This window comes from Ammospiza caudacuta, chromosome 6, assembly GCF_027887145.1.
Source record: "Ammospiza caudacuta isolate bAmmCau1 chromosome 6, bAmmCau1.pri, whole genome shotgun sequence".
Lineage (NCBI taxonomy): Eukaryota > Metazoa > Chordata > Aves > Passeriformes > Passerellidae > Ammospiza > Ammospiza caudacuta.
Window position 1 is genome coordinate 55,362,211 of NC_080598.1, and position 15,643 is coordinate 55,377,853.

General features: G+C 48.6%; 1 protein-coding gene across 1 annotated transcript in view; it reads left to right on the forward strand.

The window, feature by feature from the left end:
• Positions 1–6,052: 6,052 nt before the first annotated feature.
• The window catches only part of RCOR1 (REST corepressor 1), an 81,768-nt gene continuing 72,177 nt past the window's right edge, over positions 6,053–15,643 (forward strand). The window contains exons 1-2 of the mRNA XM_058806198.1: positions 6,053–6,287; positions 6,383–6,442. Coding sequence (XP_058662181.1) covers positions 6,101–6,287; positions 6,383–6,442 — 247 coding nt within the window. The 5' untranslated portion in view covers positions 6,053–6,100. The remainder of the gene's footprint in view (positions 6,288–6,382; positions 6,443–15,643) is intronic.

Genomic DNA, 15,643 nt, shown 5'->3' on the forward strand with positions numbered 1-15,643 from the left:
AAACATCTTGTTCAAAGGGCAACACTTTCCTGATTAATAGCCTCTGAGTATTAAAAACAGTCAGTCTAGAGCATGATTAATTGTCCTTTTACTACTGGTAACCAGCTACATGTATATACATACATACATATATACTTGTGTAAACACACAAGTATACTCACTGGGGTAAGCATTTTTAGTGCATCTGTTTTCAAGGAAAATACATTAGGAAGGAGGTGACAGAGCTGCTGCCTACAACTCCAGCTAATGGGAAGGGTTTTAACTCTCCTAACCCTTTGTTGCAAGAGCTAGCAGCCCCAAGCACACTCTTAAGCATTGCTGTCCTGGGGAAAGGCTTGAAACACTCCGCTGGCCAGGAAGGAGACCAAAAATGAGGCAGAAGACACTCCTCTTTTCATCCAGGGAATAAAAGTTGCTCAGTTGTTGGGCATCCTGGCTGCATTTCTACTTCCATCTGTATTTTATTTCTGGGACTCACAGGGTTAATGACAATAAGAAAAGTTTTCCTTTAAAAATTGGCAGAGAGAGGTGCTTTCCCCTTAACAAAGAGAAACAAATTTCAAGAAATTTTTTAATATGACGGTCCTGGCTGGTCCAACCTGTTAGGCCACAGTATATGCACAACAGTGACACTGTCTTCATAAGGAAGAGACTTTTTTTTCCACTCTTTTTCCTCTGTTATCTAAACAGGTGAGCAGGTTAACCACTACATTACAGTATTGTCCAGAAGTTGCAGCCAAGCTCAGGTGCAAGGAAGATACAATCCCTGCTTTACATAACTGAGTCTGCTGCAGATCATACACGAAATTCCTCTTGAGGAGCCTGAGCAGGACATACAGGTGTGTGCAGTCATGTGTGGGATCCTGGCCTGATGTGTCTAAATGAAGTTTTGATCCAGGTAAACAAGACCCTGTACCTACCAGAGGCGCTCTTAGTGTTCAAAGAGTTTCCTTCTCATCTGTCCCACTTTGCAGAGCTTAAAAATAATGAAGTGTTAACACAGGTTTTCTCCAGAGCAAGTGCTGTGAGACAGAGGATAATTTGTTGCTCTTTTGGCATTAGAGGCTGCATAAAGTGTATTCACTGTTGCTGCTAAAAAATAAAACACAGTTCTGTACTTTGTGTACAGTGTCTGTGTACACATTGCCTACACTCTTCAAAGAGTTTTCTTTATGGCCAGAAAACAATTTTTCAAAGTTTCCTTCAAGAACAACACCAAAATCTGTTGTGCTGTTTTGAGACACTCCCAAAAATTCAGGCTTCTAGCTTAAGCATAAAGAAACCAAACACCACTGTTCAGAAAGCAGAAACAAACAGGAAGAATTTTCTCAATGGTTAGAAACAAAAAGCTCCATCAGCATCAGAGATGTTATATTCAGGCTCATGAATTTCTGCAGAAAGGCTGGAAAATGAAGAGCAGCCCTGCTGTGGATGAAGAGAGTGTTGTTGGCCTGGGACAACAGCTGTGACAGGTGCAGATGGGCTGGGACGGTGACAACGCAGAGACTTCCTGCTCTGGGGACACACAGGGCACACACACACAGGGCACACACACACATGCACAGGGCACACACACACACGCACAGGGCACGCACACACGCACAGGGAACACACACACACACAGGGCAGACACACGCACAGGGCAGACACGCATGCACACACACACGCACAGGGCACACGCATGCACAGGGCACGCGCATGCACACACACACGCACAGGGCACACACATGCACAGGGCACACGCATGCACACACACAGGACACACACACACGCACAGGGCACACACGCACAGGGCACACACACACACACACACAGGGCAGACACACATGCACAGGGCACACACGCACACACATCCACGCACAGGGCACACACATGCACAGGGCAGACACGCATGCACACACACACAGGACAGACACACACGCACAGGGCACACACACATGCACAGGGCACACACATGCACACACACACACACAGGGCAGACACACAGGCACACATGCACACACACATGCACAGGGCACACACACATGCACAGGGCACACACATGCACACACATGCACACACAGGGCAGACACACATGCACAGGGCACACACATGCACACACATGCACACACAGGGCAGACACGCATGCACACACACACGCACAGGGCACACACATGCACAGGGCACACGCATGCACACACACACGCACACACACACACACACACAGGGCAGACACACATGCACAGGGCACACACGCACACACATCCACGCACAGGGCAGACACACATGCACAGGGCACACACACACACACACAGGGCAGACACACATGCACAGGGCACACACACACGCACAGGGCACACACACACACACACACAGGGCACACACACACATGCACAGGGCACACACACACACACAGGGCAGACACATGCACAGGGCACACACACACGCACAGGGCACACACACACACACACACAGGGCAGACACACATGCACAGGGCACACACACACACACACATCCACGCACAGGGCAGACACACATGCACAGGGCACACACGCACACACATCCACGCACAGGGCACACACACATGCACAGGGCAGACACGCATGCACACACACACAGGACAGACACACACGCACAGGGCACACACACATGCACAGGACACACACATGCACACACACACACACAGGGCAGACACACAGGCACACATGCACACACACATGCACAGGGCACACACACATGCACAGGGCACACACATGCACACACATGCACACACAGGGCAGACACACATGCACAGGGCACACACATGCACACACATGCACACACAGGGCAGACATGCATGCACACACACACACACAGGGCACACACATGCACAGGGCACACGCATGCACACACACACACACGCACACACACACAGGACACACACGCGCACAGGGCACACACGCACACACACACACACACACACACACACAGGGCAGACACACATGCACAGGGCACACACGCACACACATCCACGCACAGGGCAGACACACATGCACAGGGCACACACACACACACAGGGCAGACACACATGCACAGGGCACACACACACGCACAGGGCACACACACACACACACACACAGGGCAGACACACATGCACAGGGCACACACACACACACACATCCACGCACAGGGCACACACGCAGCCCTTGTCAGCCAGGGAGAGGCCCAGAGCTGCTGCTGCTCCTGGGCAGCTGCTTATCGCCGGCTGGGGCCAAGGAGCAGCCTGGCAGGAGGGCAGCGGGGGCAGAGCGTGCCCGGCTGGCCTGGGGCACGGCTCGGGCAGGGCTGGCATCCCCCAGGAGCTGGGGAGCAGGGAATGTGCTGCTTCCCAGCCCGTGGGACAGGCTGGAGCTGCTGAGCCCGCTGCGGGAGGGGCTGCGGGCAGGCTCGGGACAGGCACACCGCGGTGAAGGGCCCGCAGTCTCAACAGTTCAAGTGAGGGAAATTGTGTTGTAAATAATTGAGATGACTGACTTAAGGTTTTAATCCTGGGGCCTAAGTGGGTAATGGCCACGAAGAGAGGAGGAGGGAGGGAGGAAGAGGAAGTGAAGGAAGACCAAAATTAGGCCCAGATTTGCAAAACTGTGCACAGGTGTGTGTCTCAGCCTAAGCTGTACACACGTTTCCAAATGTCATATGTGGTCTCAGGTTCAAGTTCAAGTTCAGGTTCAGGTATATTTCAGCCTAAGTCTTTGGTGAACTTCTTTTTTTCCCCCCTTCAGTACTGGGACCTTCAAAGCTCATTTTAAAATGAAAGATCATATGTTCCCTTCCTGCCCTTGCATTTCTGGAGTAGAAATCCTCAAATACAGAGGAGAAGGATAATGAACACTCAGCCATGTTTGCACTCCTGTCTATCATGACAATGTATTCTCTACTACAGAACTAATACACTTTGCAATGGGAAATATTTGTGGCTGTCAGTGCTGGGGTTTAAGAGCATCACTAATTACTCCCCTAATTTAGAACTGGTATTTTTAAAGAATGTGGGATCTACAGCCAGCATAATAAATTTTAGTTTTGTGAGCTAGAAAAAGTTCGTTTTATATACGTAGTTATTTTTATGTAGTGAAAATAAGCTTAGTTTTTCAGTGGTAAATAACTGGGGTGAATAAATACTCACAGGTACATGCATGTGTAAACAAAGGAAACTGACTGCATATCAGTATGTACACACAACACACACACCGAGTGAAGATGGGAAAGGAGATACTGTAAAGACCACAGTATGCTGAAGCAAACTACCACACACCTCAACAAGGTATTTATTTTCTTAATTTTAATGGAGAAGAATAGTGCGTGAATATTAAGGACCCTTTCCAAACTACTCCCTGGAAGTGAAATAATTTTGATAATCTTAGGCACAAGATAGAGAAGGAATGGTAAGGCCAGGCTGGAGACGATGGCTCTCCCCCGGCAGCTCTTTCCCCCTCCCCCTGTGCAAATTCCCTTGGATTAAAATGGCAGAGGGAGGCGGGGAGTGGCTGGGGACAGTTTGGCTGATACGAGATAACCGCTGCTAGTCAAATGGCACTTTTAATTGCTCGGGCCAATAAAAAAAAAACTTGCTACAGAAGTTAATTTGAATGAAAATAGCAGACACACCCCACAAGCTGCTTTCCATGACCGTGCATTGTGCTGCCTCAGCCTGATGTACAGTTCGAGTCGCAAATAACAGCGTGCGGTCTGGACACCCTTCGGTTGCCCATTTTGGCCACGGCGGGGCTGGACGCCTCCTTTCCCCCCAGCAGTTCTCCCCCACGCCGTGCGGGTTTTCCCGGCAGGAGCCTCGTGTGCCGAGGGACGGGAACGCGGCGCCGCCGCCGCTTTTGTTCCGCAGCTCGGCCCGCAGCCGGGTCACGGCGGGGAAGGCACGGAGCGTGGGACGCGGCCGCCCCCCGAGAGGGCTCGGGGCCGGCTCCGCCCCGGGGCCGCGTGGGGAGCGGGATCCGCTGGAAATGCGGGGCGCGGGACTCGCGGGGAACGGGGGCGCGGATCCGGCTCGGCACAAGGGGCCGAGGGGGAGCCACGGAGTTGCTTGGGCGGACCCGGGGCGGCGCCCGGGGCGAGGGTGAGGCGGCTCCTTGGGCACCGTGCGGGGTCCCCGGCGGGCGGCTCTGGCCCGGGAGCGGCTGGCAGCGCCCGGCTGATGGGGCAGCGCAGCGGACCCGTCCGCGCGGTGCCGCTCCCCGGCTGGCTGCCGCCGCTGCTCTCTCCGACCCCGGCGCTGTCCCGCACTCTCGGCGCCGCTTCGGTCGGGCTGCGCCCCTGCTCTCCTCAAAGCACTGCTGGCCGCTGGGACTCCCGTCCCCTCGTGGGACTCTGGCACTGCTGCCGGCGGGAGCCGTCCCGGACAGAGCAACCACAGACCCCAACCCTACCGGGCTCAGCTCCCCGCGGGCAACTGAGCTTTGTATGGAATCTCATTCAAACTACGCCGTAACCTTCCGCCACGGGGGAGGCGGGTGGGGGGGGGGCAAAGTAGTCCCTCGCCACGCTCCTCCCGGGTCCGCGTTCCCGGTGGGGCGGTGGAACCGGGGCCGAGCAGGGGGAGCAGCCGGGGAGGGGCTCCCCGGTGGGGGGTGCGGCCCCGCCTTCCGCTCCGCTCCGCTCGCAGCCGAGGAGCGCGGAGCAGAGGTATCGCTGGGCGGAGAGATCGCGGAGAGATCGCGGATCCCGCACACACACGGCCCGCGGTCCGCCTCCACCGCGCCCAGCGAACGGAAGCGCCGGGCCGCCGCGATGGACAGGCGGCGCCGGCCAATGGAGGGGCGGGATGGCCTCCCAAAATGTAGGTTTGGCCAATGGGAAGGGGCAGGAGCGGGAGGAGGCGGGGCTGGCCGCGGGCAGCAGCGCAGGTTGAGCGGAGTCCCAGCGCAGGGCTGGGATGAGCCTCAAAGTTCGGGGCGATCGTGGTGGGGGATGTAGCAGCGCCGCCACCGCCGCGCACCGGCCCGGCCCGCCCCGGCTCCCGCCCGCCCTTGGCGCCTCCCACAGCCCCCCCCCCCGCAGTTTTTAAACTCTGATCTTCTCCCCCCTCCCTTCCCTTCTTCTCCACACCCCCCTCCCCTTCCTCCCCTAAATGCCAGCCATGATCGAGAAGGGCCCGGAGGTCTCGGGGAAACGGCGGGGCAGGAACCAGAACGCCGCCGGGGCGAATAATAACAACAACGGCGGCAGCAAAAGTTTATCCGCCGCCCCCAACGGCAACAGCAGCGTGAACTCCTGGGAGGAGGGGAGCTCGGGCTCGTCCAGCGATGAGGAGCACGGTGAGGAGCGGGTGCGGGGTGCGTTTTTTGGGGGGGTTGGTTCTAGGGGCCGCTCGGGCCCACGCGGGTAACGCTTCTCCCTCTGCCTCCCTCAGCTGGCGGCGGAATGAGGGTCGGGCCGCAGTACCAGGCGGTGGTCCCTGATTTCGACCCCGGTAAGTCTTTATTATGTTTTAAGGGGGGCAACTCCTCCCCCTCATCCAGCGCTTTGGACCCTCCGCCCCCCGATGAGTGGGGTACGACCCCCCCCAACCCCCTCCCCCCGGGTTCCGCTCATCGGGTCCAAAAATAATCTGCCCCTAATTGCACTCTGAAACAGCCAGAGCAAGAACAAGGACCCCCCTTCCTCCCCCCTTCCCCGGCGCACACGGTTGATAAAAGAAGTCTCGATGCTTTCCAGAGGGCGCTTTGCAGGCAGGGAGGAACAGGGAAGCTGGCAGGGCTGGAGGAGGCAGGAGATGGCAGTTGGGTGGGTTTTTTTTCTTCTTCTTCTTCTTTCTTTCTTTTTCCATTTTTTTCCCTTTTGTTCGGATTTTTTTTTTTTTTGTTTGTTTTTCTTTCTTTTTTTTGTTCCGTCCTCTCATGAACTCGTGTTTCTGTGGTTTCAGTGATAGGGGTGGAACTAAAAGACATCAAGTTATAATTATAATTTTTTTCGAAGGTATTTAGAAGTGACTTAGGTCTGTGTTTTAATTTTCTCTCTCCCTAAGAAGCTGTTTGCCTCTGTCTTCCAAAAAAAAATTGTTTCACGTTCCAGCTATTCTGCTTCGGTTCTTTGTAAGCTAATTTAAAGTGGTATGGAAGCAAATTTTGAGCAAACAAAGGAATTGGAGCTGTGCTGAAAGGCAGGTGCTGGAAGCACGGTGGTACTGATGTATCTCCGTGTATTGAAAGACAGGCTGTTGACCTCTTTAGTTTGAAATCCAAGCTTTTTTTCTTTTTTGGTATTGTTCCTTTGTAAGTGGAGGTTGTAGCTAGTGAAAGCCCTCCTTCTGTCTGGAGATCCCAGCGTTTGGAGTTGTCCGTTTGCCCAGCCCAAACTTAATTGAATCCTCCGCACCTCTCACACTAAAACAAAAAGAATGGTGTGGAAAGCCACAGTGTCTCCTTATCGAATAATCCTGAGAGTTACTGTTGTGTGGACTCAGGAAAAAGATTTATCGTGGGTCATCCTCAGACTGTGCACTAATGCTGGATGCCTTTTTATTATTAAATATAAATGTCCATTCCTAACTGTTAAGATCTCAGGGTGGGGGGGAGGGCAAAGAGGATTTTTTTTTTCTTAAGTTCACTATCACTTGTATTCATTTACAGAATAATTTTTCCCCACTCCTTCTCCCCTTCGTTTTCCTGCCAAAATAAGATACAAGGGAGGTCCATTTCTTGGTTGACCAGGAGGAAAAAGGGGGCGGACAGGGGGGAGGAGGAGGAGGGAGGGGGAGGAAGGGGGAGCTGTTAGCTAGGCAGCAGTTGACACTGGTGTTCAATCTGTAGGTCAAACGCAGCGTTTCTGTAGCACACAACGTGCATCACACCGACTTATCAGCCACCTATCACAACAGTACTTGGGCTTTATGGTCACCCTGGTGAATTATGCTCTTTTGAGCAATTCATTTATTGAACATAATAGGTAGAGGGGGAAAAATATTGTGAGCTGCTTCCTCTCTGTTGTGTACTCAGATGTGAATTGTTCTGGTTTAAACTTACAGACATACAGTGACCTATGCAAAGGTTATTGCTTTCTGTGCTGTGTGGAGTGGAAGGGAGGGGGAAGAGTGTGATCTGAGGAAACAATTTTTTTTCTGAGTAATCTGTACCTTAAGATGGGATCAGCAGGTGATTGTGTTTGAGTTCACAATGTACAGCAAGCTCATAGTAGGCTCACCCAAAGTAAATGATCAGTCTTCTGATGACCTGAATGGACATCAGATCCTCCTTTACTGGCCTCTGGGTGGTTTTTTTCTGTTTCTGAAAAGTAAATCTTTTAGGTATGAAGTTTGGAGTGAACTTTTATCTGCTTGTGTATGGAAGAGTTTGTTTCCTGGGTAATTGTTGTGGAATTACCCAGGAATCATTTTGCAATGCCACGTTGTTGCCTGATTTTTGTCATCTCTTCTTGGTCCTAAAGGCTAAAAGCTACATTAAGTTCATTTGTCATGTTTCTTTTGTTTCCCTCTTTAAGAAAGAAAACCCTAAATAAGCCAAAAATGCTGCACTTAGACCTTTTGAATAAAACTGTTGTCCTGTCTTACTGGTAATGTCAGAAGTTAAATCTATGGAATAGTGTTATCAGAGTGCACAGATGCTGTGTCTGTTTCTCACTGAAAGTTTTAGTGATTGGCTGACCAAAAGATCCTAAAGCTTGAAAGTTAGTTATTGTTGAGTTGTGGAGGCTTTTTACCTTCTAGCTGGCTGGCAAAATGTGGAGTGCTGGTGCTGCTCGGACTGTGCTGAGGGGAAAATCACACAGACCAGGCCTTGTGTGTATTTCTTTTTTTAAACTTAATGTTCAGTTATACCTTTGGCTGAGGTATATCTGTAACTGCTTCTTCTTACATCAGCATTTTACGTGGGAGTTCCTCTGTCCCCATGCAGAGGGGCAGAGAAAGCATTTCATTTTGTTTCACTTCTCAGCCACATGGGAGCTGCTGCAAAGAGCAGTGAAATTAGGAAAGCTCTGAAAGATCTGAAATCTTTTTCTGTGCAGCTGCAGGAGAAAAGAGAGCTAGAACAAGGCAGTGGTGGGATGTTAATCTCGGTATCATGAGTTAAATAGTCAGAGAAGAGCAAAACACTACTGCATGGTATGGGCTGCATGTGAAGAGAGTGTTCTCAGTGGTTGCCTAAGTTTAGAAAGGGAAGGGACTTCATCATATTTTGTTGGCATGGGGAAGGATAGAAAGTTCTTGTCTCTCCCTTGCTTTACCAGAGTATGAGGAAAAGGGTTAACAAAGCTGCTGCTTTGCTTTTCCTTCATTCTTGAAAGAAAATGACAGTTCCAGAAACCAGAAAATGACAAGTTCACATTCTGAATTAAAATACCTTGGTGTAAGTGTAAGTTTAAAATATTCCTTGTGGCTAAAACTTGCTGTGGCGGTGGCCAAGGAAGGCCTGATGTGACTGTAAAAATGCTTTTGGAATCCTCTGTAGGAGGTGGTTCTTACTCACAGCTCCTTTAGAAAGTCTCTTTACAATGCAAGGCCTATTCCATCAGCTGGCGCAGCCTGTAGGTGCTTTGCCAAAGTTAATGTTGCCATCCTTTTGACCTATCCCCATCTCCCCGTGTTCTGGGAAAGTATGTTGTCACTACCTTGATCCTACTTCTTTTATTATCTCAAAAACTTACAGCTTTATTATTGTTGTATAATAATACAGTACTTAGACCTTTATTGTTATTTGTATAATAAGAGCAGCTGTGCAGTAAAGGCATGGCTTTTGCAGAGGCAGTGTGTGTATTAAACAAGCCAGTTCAGCTTGGGAAAAGAATAGGTGAAACTTCTTAGGCTGAAAATCCTGTGCCAGAGCTCACTGGACTCAGTAAAATTGCACTTCACCTATGTTTCACTGTTCAGCCTTGATTTCACAGATGTGATGTGAAAAATTGCACAATTGCTATTGTGCCTGCTATTTCTTCTCTTATTAGAGCTCAGAATCAATTATTTGCCAGCCCAAGATTCTGTGTGTTAAACAAAGGCTGATACTAGTAGGTCAGCATTTCTTGTGAGTTCTGAAACAGACACGGAAGATTTTGAAGAGGCAAACTATTATGGTTCTTTTAATCCATACAAATGAAACCCACATGTCCTGTTAATGGAAAAACTCAGTGGAAGGAAACATTGCATATCCTAAAGCTAAATAAAAATCTTTCATATGGGGAAACACTGATATTGTACTTGACTGTTTTATTTGTTGCTTATTAATTTATGCTATTGGAACACTGAAAATAGGAGGAAGAAAACATTAGTGAGCACTTTAACACAGCCAGTGAATTTCACTAATGATTAAAGCTTCCATAATTTTGAGGAGGGTTTAATAACTCCCTGAAGAGAACAGTTACTCCCAAATTTTGACTGGTATTGAAGGCAGATGAACTTTGGTTTTTTTTGTCCTGTGTAGCATTACAACTTTACATTTCCTTATTTGTTGCAATGGCAGTAAAACTACAAGCCACATCTTGTACCTTTGGACATTGGTTGTGCTGGTCATCTTTGGAAGGCAGCTTCTGGGGCTCTTTCCAGTATAAACAGATGAGGAAAAGCAGGTTTGACTCAACAGCACCTTGTGGAAATGCAAGTTTGGGATGTATGTCAGCTGTGAGACTTCAGTCCCTTGCTTGCAGGTTTGCTGTCTTCCCAGTTTTTTGGTTTTGTACTGTAACAGTAAAAATGGTGAAGGGAAATGCACCTGTAGTGCTTCCACCCCTCAGTTCAGAAAAGCCTGCTGGAAGGTGCTCAGTGCCAGAATGTCAGTAATCCTTGAGGAGCCTGTTCTCTGGTCCACACTGTAGCTGCACCCTGTGTGCTCCTGCACAAACATTTGGTATTCCCAGAGTGACCAAGACTTTGTTGTTTCAGCTTTGCCAAGAAAAGAAGGGAAAAAAGAAAGAAACCAGCAACTTCTTTCACTATAGTGAGAAACCTTGTCAGTGTAGTTGTGTCTAAGAAGAATTAAAAAAAACCACAAACAACCAAGATAGCCACGGCTGTCATATATCCTCGAGTGCCTGATCACTGTGTGGAAGTGGTGGCATGGCCATGTCCTAGGGGAGGAAGGTAGCACATCCATCCAACTCTGGCTGTTAAAATGTGCCTGCTCTCTGCCTATTTAGGTTCAAAGATTTAAAGTGTAATATCGGGACAGCCCCTGGGTGTCTGTCTGATTCCCCTAGAACTGTTGTATTTCTCTGATGGCTGTAAAGGCCATGTTTTATTAGGTTGTGTCATCAGCTACTTCATGGGGTTCTGGGCAGAGGCACCTATTGACCTCCACAGCCAGGACTGTAACCTTTTAACAAGAGGTTATTATAAGCCCCTTATGACTTACACTTGACAAATCCAGCTCCCAGCCTACTTTTTCTGGTTCCTTCTTTGTAGCTAGTCCTGTGCCTTGCAGTCTTAGTTGTTTGCAAGTAGTGTGAGTACCCAGTGGGTGTGGAAAAAATGGTGTTTTGCTGAATGGACTCATCAGAAAAGGGATGAGAAAAAAAGATTTCTTTTTAGGTGAGACCTTGGGAGCTCCATCTAAGCAAGTGGAAAATTCAAAACCAAACTCCTGAAACTGGAAATACTGGTATGCTGGAGAGCTATCTCATCTCTTGAAATGACTGTGCCTTAAACTCAACAGGCAGGAACTCAGCACAACAGTCCCTTTGGAAAAGAAGGAAGAGTTAAGAGGGTGTTTGATCTAATCAGAAATACCAAACCATAAGGTACCAATGCCCAGGGTGTTTGAACTGACAGAGGCTGCCTGGTGTCTTGGTAAACCACACACACCTTGGGTCCTTCACTGTTGTTTGAGGAGATGTGCATCCTGCCCAACAAGAGTGTGTTTTCAGAATTATGTGGTGGAAAATTCAGGTACTGGAAAATTTAAACTCTGGTGGGAGAAGAGGAGCTTTTCCCCCTAGTTGTAGTGTGCTCAGTGCCATACTTCCTCATGGGCTATATTTGTCTTGCCCTCCTCCTCAGAGGTCACAGCCTCTGTGAATGTGCTGTAGTGCAGAGCAGATGAAAACGTCCTCAACCTCGAACTGCTCCACCAGAAACTGTGGCCAAACCCTTGGGTTTTTGTTTCAGCACTGCAGGAATTTAGGTACAGTCAGAGGGCCAGGCTGGTGTCCAGCAGCCCTGGGGAAGGGGGAAGGTGACTCCTGCAGTCTCCTTACTGGGCTGACAATTCTGCTGGTGTGTGGGATATTCCATCTCATCTTTTTCTGTCCGTGGTACATACTGCTGGTCCAATCTCCAGGGCAGGAAAGGCTGCAGTCCTGCTTCTACAGAGTGAAGCTGACTTGTAGGTGCTGACACTTCAGCTTATCCTCTGTTTTTAAAACCCATCCTGGGGAAAAAGGTGAGTAGTGCTCAAGTTGGAAACTGTTATCCATACCTCTGGTACCTCAGCAGGAGTACAGCTGTTGATTTGGTGCCATATCTTTTCTACCTGAGGGCTGCTTGCCTGAGGGGAGGCTGTTTTTGAGTCTACATTGCCCAGAATCAGCTTTCACCCAGCCTGTTCACTCATCCTGAAGGGGTGCAGAGGCTCTAGAGGTGAGCACAGCTCCCACTCAGACGTTTCAAGGCACGGCTTTGGAGCTTTCTCATTATTCAAACAGCACTGAGAACATCCTTCTCAAACCTTAATGCTGTTGTAAACAAACAAATCTCGGTGTAGCCAAAGCCTGTGGCTTCCTTGCCTGCCTGGCACATGCAGTGTTTGTATGTGGAGGTAACAGCTGTCTCATGTACTGACAAATGTATTAATGGCTGCACTGGAATTAATGCTAGGTAGAGTGACTGCTTTGTTCTTCATAGCTGGTTCCTGCTGCTTAATGAGGTGCTCTTAAAACTCTTGTTTTCAGTCCTAGTTAGGTCTGTGACTTGGCCAAGGGAAGGCTTAGAGCTCCCTGTGATTAGTCATTATAATTAGCTCGGAAATCTTTGCCTCTGTGATCAAGGCACACTCTGTAATGCGGCTTACAGTGGGCTCTAGCCCTGTCACATACCTGCACAGGAGTGGGGATGACAGTGCTCTGCTGGACTTATGGATGTATTTAACTGTGTTGCAACTTCAGTATGCAATTCCTAAGATGTGCCAGGAAGGTAAATCTGAGGTAACTGCCTCCTCAGAAACTTGTGGTTAGTGCTAGTACCTGCTTCCCTCGGACAGGGCAATTTCTCGTTGTGGTTCTGGTTCTGCTTGCCTTGCCCATGCCAAATATAAGGTAGGATTGAAACATGGTGATTAGCAGCTGAGTGTAGAGAGTAAATAAAACACAGGAACTTAGGGCTAGCTAGAGTATACCCCTTTCCTTGAAGTCTGTACCTCTTTCTGCCCTGGGTGACCTTGTCTTTTGAGCCTTGGGCTTGGCAGTGTAACAAGATGAGCAATCCCACTTTAGGTGTTTAAACTTGAAAGAGCAGTTTGAAGTTCAGTTCTTGTAATACAAAGTTGATTTGTAAGTTAAACTTGATCTTAAAAAGCAGTTTTTAAGGAATGCTTGATTAGGTGTCTGTTTCTTTAAAATTTCAAGGCTTTAATTTTTGTTCCATGTGTGAGTTTTGATGACTTTGTGCTTTCTGAAAGTGCAAGAGGATGTGTTCAGCCTTAGTGAAGGCAGTGGAAGTTTCTCCAGCATACTGGAGAATTGGGATGCTTTTGTGCTCCTCACATTGTTTTGAAATGTAACTGATTGTGATGAGCACTGGCTTTAAGTATGGTAGGTGTCAAACTCAGTAAATTTTCTGTATTCTTATGTAAGATTTTGGGATTAAACCAGACAGTTTTACCTACCTTTCCAAGTATCTTCAAAAATTCAGCTTTATGCAGCAGCTTGCTCTTTTAACTTCATAAAGGAAGTATTGGTAAATGTTGCCTCTCTGGGGGGAGGAGGCTGCAGTAATGTGATAAAATTGCAAAAATCCCCTTTTGTGAAGCAATTCTAGTCTGTTCTCTCCCCCTCAGCCCTGTCCCTCTATTGTGCAGGTATGTTTAGGGGACATCAGTAGGGTCTCATAGGTACTCTGTGGTGTGACTAGGTGTGGCTCTGGAAAAATATCCATGCCCTTTTAGGGGCAGGAGTTTAAGGCTGTGAGTTTTTGTCCTTAAAGTTATTAAACCTTTCCTGCTCCCTCCCCTAACTCTGTGCTCTGGACCTGGATGGATTTCACAAATAGTGACCTGAGAGAGCTTGCTTTTGCAGTGCAGTGTCTAATAGGGGAGTAGCCCCGTGGCTGTCTATTGCAGCTTTTCAGTTCTGCTCTCTGTAGGTGTCTGGGATAGCTGGTATCTGGTAGGTATCTGGCATAGCTTGTGCATATACTTTTAGATGGCTGGATGTTTTATCAGGTTGGTTTATCAGGTTTTAGTTAATAGACAGACTTTGATTTGAAAGTTTGGTATTGAGAATAATTACTAGTGTGCATGACCTTGAATTGGTGTCCTTCTAGACTTTGTAATCCTGATGTGAAAGCACAACATAACAAATGTGTAATTGCAGTTGTGGCTTCTGGGTTCAGAAATCTCTAAGGAGTTTGGATAAACAAGGCTTGCAGAGGTACAGTGCCTGTTGGTCCCTGGAGAGGGTACAGAGAGATTCCAGTTCTACACAGGGCTTGGGGGTGGATAAAGACTAAGAAAAACCTCCCTTGAGTAGGAAATCACCTTCTGTCTGGCAGAACTGAGTTGACAGGACTGGGAAGATTTGGTCTATGTAACAGGATTGTTTTTGTAGCAATTCTTTACATGCAGCTTGCATTGAAATGCAAGGAGTTTTTTTCTATTTCCTCTGACTTCCCATCTTCTTTGGGTGTCTCATTCATCCCCTGCTCTCATCAGTAACCCTGGTTTGAGTTTTGGCCCTGTGTAAATTTTCTCCTCCCACCCTGTGTTGAGAGCCCACTGCCCCATGCAGCAGGTGCTGTTGGCTGGAGTTGTGCAGTTCTGCATTTAGGTTGCTAACAGCTGTGTGAGAAGCTAAAAGTGTCACATCTGTAACCCAAGCTCTTTTGTTCTAAAGAATGTAAAATGTTCAGTTATAGCAACGTGTGCATCTATTCCTTTGGCTGATGTCTCTCCATCCTTAGGAGGGAGCTGGTGTAGGTGCTTCTGGGAGGAGTGCAGGATTCTGAAGGCAGGCAGGCATACCAGGTGTAGCATTTGTACTTTCTCAGTATTGTTTTCTGTCTGGGAATCTTAAAGATGTCCCTCCTGGGACCCTTGTGCTGATTTGTGCAGCTGCTACCACACTGTTCATGACAGTAGCCATGGGAACACAAGTAGGATGATACAAGTTTAAAACTCTAACTTGTTGCTAGGCAGACCCAGCTCAATGTGTGGATTAAGTAGTCTTAACAACAACAAAAAACCCCACTCCCGATATTCTGCCACTTCTGTAGGGGAAGATAACTGGGCTCACCCCTAACTTTGGGTCTTTGTTTAGGCTGGCAGAATGAAGCCAGCCCCAGAAGAGTCCCCTGACACCAGCCAGCCTTGGGGGAAACCCCTCTTTGACATCTGAATCATGAGTAGGTGGTGGCTGGGGGGGTGGCAGTTTCAGCAGGTAGGTTTTGACACAACCTTTTGTGAGAAAGCAAGTGCTGTGAAGTAAAGCCATGTGCCTCCCAGTGCAAAACCTTTGT